Here is a 13080-nt window from a genome sequence, read left to right on the forward strand (position 1 = left end):
TCTATTATAGCTAAATCACAGTGCAAATGGTAAATTTCAGTAAACGGTAATTTCCTATTGCTGATCTTAATTGCCATCAGGTCACTATAAATATAAAATCCTCACTTAATGCCAGTGTCAATAGTCACATTTCATTCCAAGCAGAACTCCCTTTACATGTATTCTTAGTAGTCTTAAGTAGAGGTCTAGATGCTCTCCAGGCTTATGTAAACTTTTACCACCTACGTACTCTATTCCAGTTTATCTTGCTTCCATTCTGACTTCCAGAGGAGTTTCAGCACCATGATAGTGAAAGGAATGTACACAAGGATCCATTCATGTGGCAGTTCCACTTTATGGAATGGAAGCATGTGGCAGCTCAGTGGTAACATGGACTGATGCAGTTCATAAAGAGGCTCTGTCACCAGATTTTGCAATCCCTATCTGCTATTGCAGCAGATCGGCGCTGCAATGTAGATTACAGTAACGTTTTTATTTTTAAAAAACGAGCATTTTTGGCCAAGTTATGTCCATTTTTGTATTTATGCAAATGAGGCTTGCAAAAGTACAACTGGGCGTGTTGAAAAGTAAAAGTACAACTGGGCGTGTATTATGTGCGTACATCGGGGCGTTTTTACTTCTTTTACTAGCTGGGCGTTCTGACGAGAAGTATCATCCACTTCTCTTCAGAACGCCCAGCTTCTGGCAGTGCAGACAGCGTGTTCTCGAGAGATCACGCTGTGACGTCACTCACAGGTCCTGCATCGTGTCGGACGAGCGAGGACACATCGGCACCAGAGGCTAGAGATGATTCTGCAGCAGCATCGGCGTTTGCAGGTAAGTCGATGTAGCTACTTACCTGCAAACGCTGATGCTGCTGCAGAATCAACTGTAGCCTCTGGTGCCGATGTGTCCTCGCTCGTCTGACACGATGCAGGACCTGGGGAAGTGACGTCACAGAGTGATCTGCCAGAAGCTGGGCGTTCTGAAGAGAAGTGGCTGATACTTCTCGTCAGAACGCCCAGCTAGTAAAAGAAGTAAAAACGCCCCGATGTACGCACATAATACACGCCCAGTTGTACTTTTGCAAGCCTCATTTGCATAAATACAAAAATGGTCATAACTTGGCCAAAAATGCTCGTTTTTTAAAAATAAAAACGTTACTGTAATCTACATTGCAGCGCCGATCTGCTGCAATTTAATTTTTACAAGGAATAAAGCAGAAAAAGCACACCAACATTTGTAAAAAATTTCTCCCGATTACGGAAATATGCCATATGTGGTAATAAACTGCTGTTTGGACCCACACCGGGGCTTAGAAGGGAAGGAGCGCTATTTGGCTTTTGGAGCTCAAATTTAGCTGAAATGGTTTTTGGGTGCCATGTCGCATTTGCAGAGCCCCTGAGAGCCCAAAACAGTGGAAACCCCCAAAAGTGGAAATTACACCACTTAAAGAATCTATCTAGGGATATAGTGGGCATTTAGACCCCACAAGTCTTTTGCAGGATTTATTAGAATTAGGCCATGAAAATGAATATCAACATTTCTTCCACTAAAATGTTGCATTTTTTTCAATTTTACAAAGGATAAAGGAGGAAAAAGCTGCCCAACATTTGTAAAGCAATTTCTCCCGAGTACGGCAATACCCCACGTGTGGTCATAAATGGTTTTTCATTAGAAAGTAATTAACCCTTTCTGGACTAATCCATTTTTTTTCTTTTCCTTTTTAATTTTTTCCTCCCCGCGTTCCAAGAGCCACAACTTTTTTATTTTTCAGTCAATAGAGCGGTATGAGGGCTTATTTATTGAGGGACGAGCGGTCGTTTTTATTGGTACATACAACTTTTTGAGCACTTTTTATTACATTTTTAGGTAGAGCGAAGGTGACCAAAAAAACAGCGATTTTGCCGTTTTAAATTCTTTATTTTTCACGTGAGACGCTCCATACATCACCCCCCACACTAAGACATGCTATGTTGTGGTGCGCGAATGGGTTAATGCGCAGCGCATGGTGCGGAGTGAAAATTACAATTTTCCACTCATATGCCATTTTAGTGCACTATATGTTATGCCCAGTTTGTGCCACTGAAGACAAATACCTCAAAATATTAACCGGTTTCTCCCGGGTATGGCGATGCCATATCTGTGGACGTAAACTGGTGTTTGGGCACGCTGCAGGGCTCAGAAGGGAGGGACGCCATTTGGCTTTTGGGGCGCAGATGTAGCTTGGTAGTTGTTCTGTTTGGGGTTTTACTGGTGTTTCAGTTTGTAATGTGGGGGCATATGTAATCTGTGCGGGGTACATCAGGGTACATGTTATCTGTGCGGAGTACATCAGGGTATAATAAGAGGGTATAATAATGCAGTAAATAAATAATAATCCGCAGATATGTGGCCGGTGTCGCACTGATAAATGGCACCCGATCTTATCTGCTTTTGGACACTGCACATTTTGCATCGCCATATTCTGGGAGCCAGAACTGTTTTATTCTTTCTCCACCGGAGCTGTGTGAGGGTTTATTCTTTGCGGGACAATCTGTAGGTTTTCATTGGTACCATTTTGGGGTACCAGAAATTATTTTGATCACGTTTTATTCAATTTTTTGGCAAGCAAGGTGACCAAAAACCATCAATTCTGACAATGTTTTTTATTTGTTTTTTTATGGCCGTCACCCTGGGCTATAAATGACCATTATATTTTATACTGCGGATCGGTACGATTATGGCGATACCATATGTATATAATTTTTTTATGTTTTGCAGCGTTTGTGCAATAAAATCACTTATTTATAAAATAAATACATTTTTGTGTCACCATATTCTGAGAGCCATAACGTTTTTATTTTTCAGTCAAAAAAGCGGTGTAAGGGCTTGTTTTTTGCGGGACGGGTTGTAGTTTGTATTGGTACCATTTTGGCATACATGCGACTTTTTGATCACTTTTTATTGTATATTTTGGGAGGGTTGGTAACCAAAAAATTGTGATTCGGGCACTGTTTTTCGTTTATTTTTTTTGCGGTGTTCAATATTACAGTTTTACAGTTGGGGTCGTTACGAACGCGGCGATACCAAATATGTGTACTTTTAACGTGTTAATTTTTTTCCTATAATAAAAGACTTATTATAGGAAAAAAAGCATTCTTTGTTTATGTCACTTATAACTTTTATTTTTACACTTTTTAAAAACATTTTTATTATCTTTTTTTTTTACTTATTTTACTTGTCCCACTAGGGGACACTTAGACTTGCAGCTCTGATCGCTGCTGGAACACATTACACTACACACGTAGTGTAATGTGTTCTAACTGTCATTGTGACGTGACAGTCACACTGACAGGAAGCATCGGAGGACCGGCCGGAGGCTGATCCTCCGAGGCTTCCGTACATTGCAACCCGGAGGTCATTGTCTGGCCTCTGGTTGCCATGATAAGGATCGCCAGCCCCCGCAAATACATGTGGGGGGCTGCCGATCCGCTGTAAACCTCTTCGGTGTGGTGATCGCAATCGACCACCGCATCGAAGGGGTTAATTGCCAATTTCAGCGGCGACAGGCCGCTGATCGGCAACGGGGAGAGCAGGGCTGACACCCTGCACAGTTAACCGCCGCTGCGGTGTAGCGCCGCGTGGCGGTTAACTGTTAAAGCGCGGACGTAACTGCACGCCCAGGTGCGCAAAGTTACTGCTCACCTGGACGTACAGTTACGCCAAGGTGCGGGAAGGGGTTAATGTACCCTGCGCCACAGTTGGAAGTGCCACTCTCTGCTCTGAGTAAGAGCTCATTCAGACTAGGGTTGTCACGATAGCAGAATTTGGACTTCGATACCAATACTTTGTATAGTATTGCGATTTTCGATAACAAAACGATACTTTGCCAACAGTAATAATAAAAAAATAAGTTCTTCCATTTTCTGATGTGAGGCACGTGGTGTGATGAATTTTGAAGGTGCCTCAAATTGCTGTGGAATTCCGCTGCGGACAGTACGCAGTGGAATTATCCTGCGGCCATTTTTTAATACAGTTGTTTCAATACATTTTTACGCAAGTTAAGTTCAGACATTGCGGAAAACTCCGCTGCGGACCATAGGCTGCGGTGCGGAATTTTCCCTCCGCAGCATGCACTGACTGTTGCGGAGAAGAAGCGGAATTTCACTGCGGATTTCAACCTTTGCAATGCAAAAACTGAAATCTGTGGCAAGTCCGCTGTCTTTTCGGCAACGTCTGAATTACCGGTCAAATATGCAAATGTTGGTGCAGATTCGTTGCGTAAATGCCCCAAATCTGCACCAACATTTGCAGCGGAAAAACTCTGCCACGTGCCCTAATAGTAATTAACCCCATCGCGTTTCTCAGTCATAATGGACAACATTGGGTTAATGTGTAAGGTACATGATGGGGTTAATTACTATTAATGTGAGGCACATGGATGTTAAATTCATCACACTTCGTGCCTTACATTAATAAGTGAAAGAAAGAAGTTTTTATTTTATTTTTTTTATAGAGTACACATCATAAATAACACATAAATAAACCCCTTTAAGGCAACAAGTGTTTTCACGCAAAGTATAAACATGCAAAATTGTTGTGAAACATCCCAAGGACAGTTAGCAAAAACCAAAACAGAGGTTGTGAAATTGAAAAAGACAGAGAAAAAAAAATCCATAGCAAACAAGTGGGCATCATAGGTTGCTGTTAAATCTATCTTGACTTGAGAGAGGGTTGATTGTAAAATCATTCCTACACTGGGTATTTGTAGACTCCATCTTGTGTTTACAAGCTACAAAGTGATTGAAGAGGCATCACATCTGAACAGTGTTTTGCCATTGGTGTGATATGATATTTATTTTAATAAAAGTTACTGTGTAGCCAAACAACGTAAAAAAACTTAATGAGCAAAAAGAAACATTAGAAAAGTATATATCTGTAGATACACAAGCTTAAAGGGAACCTGTCAGCAGCATTTCACCTATTGAACTTTACTTCTCCCTCACTGGCCGCTGCTATCAAAAGTTCATTACCATTATCCCCTCTCCTAAACTTCTCCTCCGACTGTAAATAACTGTCTGCAAACATTTTGCACCTTTTATCGTAATAATCCGGTGTCCCGCTGTACACACACACACACACACACACTCAGGATTTTGTGTGGCGAGGAGCTGTCAATCAAAAGTAAGGAGGTGCGGTAAACTCGGAAAGACTTGAGGAACGAAGATTTGACTCTTTTAGGGCGGGTTCACACATGGCGGAATTCCACTTAAATTCCGCTGCGGACACTCCGCAGCGTTAATCCGCAGCGGAGCCGTTTCTCCATTGACTTTCACTTTAATTTAGCAGTGTTCGTTTACACGATGCGTACAATTCCGCTGCGGAGCATAGGCTGCGGAGCGGAATTTGGTGTCCGCAGCATGCTCTGTCTGTTGCGGAGCAGTGGCGGACTCATGGCGGAATTTCTCCATTGACTTCAATGGAGATTCTAAGTTCCGCAATGAAGTCCGCAGCTGTCATGCACATGTCATGTGTGCTGCGGATGCGTCTTGCTTTTTTAACTTGACATTTCTTCATTCTGGCTGGACCTAGGTATTTCTAGGTCTACAGCCAGACTGAGGAAGTCAATGGGGCTCCCGTAATGACGGGAGCGTTGCTAGGAGACGTCTGTAAATAGTCACTGTCCAGGGTGCTGAAAGAGTTAAGCGATCGGCAGTAACTGTTTCTGCACCCGGGACAGTGACTACCGATCCCAATATACATGTATCTGTAAAAAAACATATAAGTTCATACTTACCGAGAACTCCCTTCGTCTGTCTCCAGTCCGGCCTCCCAGGATGACGTTTCAGTGTAAGTGACGGCTGCAGCCAATCACAGGCCAAGCACAGGCTGCAGCGGTCACATGGACTGGCGCGTCATCCAGGGAGGTCGGGCTGGATGCCGAAAGAGGGACGCGTCACCAAGACAACGGCCGGTAAGTATGAAAATCGTTTACTTTCACTAGGGAAAGTGCTGTCCCTTCTCTCTATCCTGCACTGATAGGGAGAAGGGAAGCACTTTTCCCGCAGTCTGCAGCAGCTAGTCCGCATCAATGTACTGCACATTTTGTGCAGATCCGCTGCAGAATCTGCAACGCAGATTCTGTGCGGCATCGATGCGGACAGTTGCGGAGGAATTCCGCCATGTGTGGTCATGCCCTTATGCTTATTAGCATACGGTGTGGGAACACTAAAAAACTGAAGACTAAAGCTACAGAGCCGACTAAGAACACCATTATAGGTTATATAGAAATGATTTTTCACCCACTACCACCAGGTAATGCTGGATTAATAGGTGAAATGCTGGTGACAGGTTCCCTTTAAATAGAACAAAATATATATATCGGAGGTGCAGTTATCCTCTAACCCACTATTAGAGTATATCTAAATACCTACAAAAGATAGAAGTGCAAGAACAGCTATAATAATAAAGTAAATAATTTTTAAAAATGTATTTGGAAATAACTAATTAAAAATGAGCCTCGCAACAAGAAAGGTACACCATCCTTGTATCATGGTGAATAATTATACAGAAATTCATAGAAGACATACCTTCATGTAAGCATTGTAAGGGTATGTTCACACGCTTAACGTCTGAAAATACAGAGCTATTTTCAAGGGAAAACAGCTCCTGATTTTCAGACGATTTTATGGCCCTTTTTGGAGCTGTTTTTCTATAGAGTATGAAAAACTGCTCCAAAAACGTCCCAAGAAGTGCCATGCTCCTCTTTTTCGCGGCCGATGTTCAGAACGGCCGCGTAAAAAAACATCCCGTCGGAACAGAACACAGTTTTTCCCATTGCAATCAATGGGCAGATGTTTGGAGGCGTTCTGCTTCCGATTTTTTTTAACCTTTTTTCGCGCGTTTACGGCCCAAAGAAAGGCCGAAAATAGGCCATGTGAACATACCCTAAAAGGTAATAAAGTGCATAATTGCCACATTAGACAGAGTCTATATCAAAATGAGGGGGAAAAAAAACCCACCACAATAGTGTATTAATACATTACCAACCCATTTTGCAAGACTATACTGAATGGCGCCTACCCCAATGTGCATTTCGGCATGAATGTCTTTGTCTGGGGACCATTCCTGCCGAAATGCGCATCAGTCTTGGTAATGTAATACACTCTTGTGATTTTTCCCTCATTTTATTATAGAGCCTGTCTGATGTGGCACTTATGCACTTTATTGCCTTTACAATGCAATCAAGAGGGTATGTCTTCTATGAATTTCTGTATAATTATTTACCATAAACCCTGGATGGTGTCCCTTTCTTGTTGCGGGGGTCATTTTTAATGTGTTATGTATAAAGACTTTATTAATAAAGATACTTTTTATAAATAGCTGCTCTTGCACTTTTATATTTTGTAGGTTAGTGTAATGGGGGTTTTACACTGGGTGATTATCGGGCAGACAAGCGTTCATAGAATTCTCGTTGCCAATTATTGCCCTGTGTAAACGAGCAAACGCTCAATCATCTGCTGATCGTATCGTTTTAAAAAAGTGAAATATTATCGTTGTCAGCAGCACATCTCCCTGTGTAAACTGGGAGACGCACTGCCGGTATGACAATAATGTATGGGGACGAGTGATCGCTCGTCCCCATCCATAGTTCCGTGTGACAGGAGCAAATGAGCGCCCAGAAACGATGTCTCGTTGATTGGCACTCGCTGCATCGGCCTATTGTCGGCCGGTGTAAAAGGTCCGTAACAGTAATGTGAAGGGCTGCTGGTTATTCCAGGGCATAAATACTGCAGGGAACTATTCCTGGAGGTATACAACTAGTGCGGTTTGTCATATATGCCCTCCGCTGTCATTGGGTTAAAGAGGCTCTGTCACCAGATTCTCAAATCCCTATCTCATATTGCACGTGATCGGCGCTGCAATGTAGATAACAGTAACGTTTTTGGTTTTTTTTAAAAGTTCATTTTTGGCCAAGTTATGAGCTATTATATATATATATATATATATATATATATATATATATATATATATATATATGCAAATGAGCTTTGAAATGGACAACTGGGCGTGTTTTTTTTCGTATGTCCAACTGGGCATGTATTGTGTTTTTAACTGGGCGTGTTTACGTGTATGACGCTGACCAATCAGTGACCAGTCAGCGTCATACACTCCTCTCCATTCATTTACACAGCACATAGTGTTCTTACTAGAACGATGTGCAGCCACATACACAAGTGTCCTGATAATGAATACACATGACCTCCAGCCTGGACATCATGTGTACTCAGAATCCTGACACTTCTGACTCTTTTCTGTGGGATTTCCAGCAAGGGAAACGAAATCTCGTTTACCTCGTAATCTCGCAAGATTACGGGCGGCTTGCTGGAATCTCACAGAAAAGATTCAGAAGTGTCAGGATTCTGAATACACATGACGTCCAGGCTGGAGGTCATGTGTATTCATTATCAGGACACTTGTGTATGTGGCTGCACATCGTTCTAGTAAGAACACTATGTGCTGTGTAAATGAATGGAGAGGAGTGTATGATGCTGACTGGTCACTGATTGGTCAGTGTCATACACGTAAACACGCCCAGTTAAAAAGCATTACACGCCCAGTTGGACATACGAAAAAAAACACGCCCAGTTGTCCATTTCAAAGCTCATTTGCATATCTATATAAAATAGCTCATAACTTGGCCAAAAATGAATGTTTTTTTAAAAAAAACAACGTTACTGTTATCTACATTGCAGCGCCGATCACATGCAATAGGAGATAGGGATTTGAGAATCTGGTGACAGAGCCTCTTTAACTGAATACAATTAATTTCATGCCGAATAACTATTAGGCTGGATTCACACACTGCGTTTACTCGCTTTTCTGGTGGCGTTTTTTTGCAATCTTTTATTTCCCCCAAAAGACACAGTGACCAGAGGTTACTTTAAAGGAAAGACGCACGTTTAAAATTTGACACAATAAAATACGCCAGAGCCAGATGGAAAAAAATTCATGGCATTTTTTTCTTTTTTTACAATCGTTTAAAATGTTGAAAAAGTGAGTGAGAGTGTGTGTGTGTGTGTGTGTGTGTGTGTGTGTGTGTGTGTGTGTGTGTGTGTGTGTGTGTGTGTGTGTGTGTGTGAAAACCAAAGCATACAATAAAAATAATCTTTATTTATTTACCGCAAACATATTCCGCTGCATTTTACAATTTAGAGGATACATGTACAGACAAAATCAGACGTTACAAAGTGACAAAACGAATTAAAAATTCAAACAAGAGGAGTGAGGACCCTGCACACAAGAGCTTACAATCTATGAGGAAAAAGGGGCAACACAAAATGTAAAAAGTGCTTGTTTTATACAATGGTCCAGACATGTTTTATGTAAGTAGGGCAGTACGTGCGTGCGTGCGCGCGCGCGTGCGTGTGTGTGTGTCCTTAGATGCCCTTTCCAAACTAAGAAACTGAAAAAGCATGCTGCATGGATAACTGGAGAATCACTGTCTATACGTTAAGAAAACACTTAAAAGTCCTGACAAGTTTTCTTGCACACAACTGGAAGATATATTGTTCAACCAATAAACATTACATTGTACTTGCGGATTATTAACACTATACATCCACATTCAACAACTGCCTAAAGTCTAAAAACCTCCTAATCTCACAAAATGTGTTGCCTGGTACGTAAATAACAAAAAAAAATACAAATACATATTAATAACAAGACATGTTAATGTGCCAGATATAAGGTTACAATTTATAGAATTATTAGGTCCAAAAATTTAATTATTACTCTAAGGGTATGTTCACACGGCGGGGGTCCGTAACGGCTGAAATTACGGGGATGTTTCAGCCTGAAAACATCCCCGTAATTTCAGCCGTACCGGCATGTGCAGGCGCTTGAACGCCGCGTCCATTACGGCCGTAATTAGCGCTGCTATTCATTGGAGTCAATGAATAACGGCTCCAATTACGGCCAAAGAAGTGACAGGTCACTTCTTTGACGCGGGCGTCTATTTACGCGCCGTCATTTGACAGCGGCGCGTAAATATACGCCTCGTGTGAACAGACAAACGTCTGCCCATTGCTTTCAATGGGCAGATGTTTGTCAGCGCTATTGAGGCGCTATTTTCAGACGTAATTCGGGGCAAAAACGCCCGAATTACGTCCGTAAATAGGCCGTGTGAACATACCCTAACAGTAAAAGTAACAATGGAAGAGCAACATTCTACAACAATCCTATAGAATAGTCTAAACATCCCATAGATTTAAAGGGCTGTATTTTTAATAATTGCACAAATATTTTTTCCAATGAAATTACCATTTAGTAAAAATACAAGAATGTAGAAGTGATCAAACAATGTTTGCCGACTAGAATCTCATTTTTGTTCCAATTATGTTGTTAAATAACATTAAAGAACACAGCTCTGACGTCACAACATGTCAAGTCTGTGGGTGTTAGTTGTTATGAATGGATACAGGAATGTTTGGCTATTTTAGTAAAAATTGTGTAAACGACCATATTGGATGATCAGCTAATGGAAATCACATATGTACCGCATGTTACTGAAAATAAACAAGAGCTTTTAATACAAATCATACCACAGTGCACAACGAAGACACAAGCAACTCTATAAAGGTCATTATACCGATATTTGTGTATTTACTTGTATTTTCTGAATTCTTAGTGTGCTGTGTTAAAGTTTGTAGTAGATTATGGACACATTCACAGAAATCCTACACTTTAAAGCACAAGTTGATAGTAACTTCTGTGCAAGAATGTTTTGCTCAGCTCACCTTTTGTGCTGATTTTGAAGGACCTTTGTTTTTGCTCCCCTTAGGTCTTCCTCTCGGTCTTTTAGGAGAGGGTTCTCCAGCTGCTGGTTCCTAAATACAGAAATAAACTTGATGTAGTGGAAGAAATTTAACATGGGAAAATATAGAACACTCTCCAAAGGCAACTAAACCTTTTCTTTCATGATATACTGGACTATTAAAACCTTACAGGGAAACATATGTAACTAATGCACAAATCCTATGATTTGCTGGAAAAGAAAACATTTAGACACTGAGATAGGTAATAAAAATGTAAGTTGTGCACTTAATTCTTAACCAATTGACCAATGACATACAACCTAAAAATGTAAACAAAGAACGTGACCTAATATAGATTATTATACTATCGGAATAGTTGTGGCCAAATTTACCAAATACACACTAAATACACACACACACACACACACACACACACACACATGGTCTCACATAAAAACTTAAAATAATCAATAAAGACAAACAACTATAGGCAACCACTGAGAGTCCTATATAAACATAACACACAATCAATACATGAGTGTTTTCATGATTTGTATATAAAGCCCGAGTTTGGGTCACATCAGTGTATTTAGCATTGAAAAAAAAGCTCACTTTGCATACAGTGCATCATGTGACCTGATTACAGCATAATACGATCATCAAGATGAAAACAATGTTATTTTCATGTTCGTTCCGGGGATTCCATGCATGGACTTTTGGAAAGGGAAAACTTCCGTTTTTCTATTCACTCTTTGCATTTGAATATAAAGCTCCAGCACTGACAAGAAATGCTGTATGTACTCTTATCAGGAGAACACCACCACCAGTGTGGAAACCTGTTCTCCCTGCTAGCAAAACCACACACTACCAGTAGTGAAACATGCAGTAGTCTCTGAAAAATACCCCATTGAATGTAAGCATGCAGTGTATCCAGAGGCAACGAACACACACACACATAATTTTATATATATATATATATATATATATACATATATATATATATATATGATACAAATGTCTGGATCAGGCTTGATACATACACAAGCAATTACCCGGAGTTCCCACATTTTATAAACAATAACCAGGCAACTGTGTACAAAGGGCACGGATATTCTTTTATTACATTGTGCATGTGTGAACGATACATACGTTTACTCCGAAGGGAAGATAATTACCATTGTGTGACATGTGTGGTGCCAAGTGCAATATTGCAATATGCAACCAAGGGGGCACAGAGCAGGACCCCCTTCCGCCAAGTCACAGTGAGGAGCTGGCACTGGGGAGACCCACTGTATGCACAGACTCCCACAGCGAGATGTACTTGTATGAATGAAAGCGTAGACTGCAGGGTGTCCAGCGCTTATAACCCGAAGTGCACGATGCATTGTGCATGTTCTGGAGTGAAGTGTGGGGTGAAGTGTGAGGTAAAGTGTGCCCCCTGTGAAGTGCGGTGAGGTAAAGTGTGCCCCCTGTGAGGTGCGGTGCAGTGTGAGGTAAAGTGTGCCCCCTGTGAAGTGCGGTGCAGTGTGAGGTAAAGTGTGCGCCCTGTGAGGTGCGCTGCAGTGTGAGGTAAAGTGTGCGCCCTGTGAGGCAAAGTGTGCACCCAGTGAGGTGTAGTGTAAGGTAAGGATGCGGTACTGACTTTTTGCGGTTTCCGAGGTCTCCCCCGCGCCCTCTTCGGTGATTCTGATGAGGGAGATGCAGGATGCTCCACAGACGTGGATTGGCGGGCACTTTCTTTTGAACTCATGGTGGCTGCTGTACCCCAACGATAATCTGCTGCAGTTTAGGGATCCACGCGAGGAGCCGCCGTCGTGCCGGACGTCCTGCTGCCACCACTACCACCACCAAAGTGTGAGGAGAAAAAGAGAAGAGCGCAGCGATGTGTCTCCTGTAATGTCCTGAACACAGGGGGCTTCCCCCTTATAAACACTGCTTGTAGACGAGGGGATGAATAGGAGATGTGTAATGTGACGGGGACAATGGAGGTCACAGGGCAGCGGAGGTAACGACTAGTGAGCAGTGATACAACGCTGCCGCATGGGTCTGGGCACATAAGTATTGCAGTACGGCCACACGTGTGTGTAATTTGGGGGGTAAGGGAGGGCTTGTGTTTGTGTGAGTAGGGCATGTGATACAAGTCCGGCCCACGGATTATAGTGGGATGGGTAAAAAAAAACACCTTTACCCGTGGGTGGAAAAAATAGGAGGAGGCAAAGCGGAGAAGGAGGCAGCGAGCAGAGGTTGGAGGCCGGCCAGATATAACACAAGTACAGCAGCGTTGCTGAGGAGGGAAACACTC

At 42.0% G+C, this 13080-nt stretch overlaps 1 protein-coding gene across 1 annotated transcript in view; it reads right to left on the bottom strand.

Moving 5' to 3' along the window:
• The window catches only part of HMGA2 (high mobility group AT-hook 2), a 284522-nt gene extending 271664 nt beyond the window's left edge, over nucleotides 1-12858 (bottom strand). Inside the window, exons 1-2 of the mRNA XM_075860115.1 lie at nucleotides 12421-12858; nucleotides 10761-10850 (exon numbers count right to left, since the gene is read on the bottom strand). Of these exons, the coding sequence (XP_075716230.1) occupies nucleotides 10761-10850; nucleotides 12421-12528 (198 nt within the window). The 5' untranslated portion in view covers nucleotides 12529-12858. The remainder of the gene's footprint in view (nucleotides 1-10760; nucleotides 10851-12420) is intronic.
• Between the last annotated feature and the right edge of the window lie 222 nt (nucleotides 12859-13080).

Source organism: Rhinoderma darwinii, chromosome 3 (assembly GCF_050947455.1).
Source record: "Rhinoderma darwinii isolate aRhiDar2 chromosome 3, aRhiDar2.hap1, whole genome shotgun sequence".
Lineage (NCBI taxonomy): Eukaryota > Metazoa > Chordata > Amphibia > Anura > Rhinodermatidae > Rhinoderma > Rhinoderma darwinii.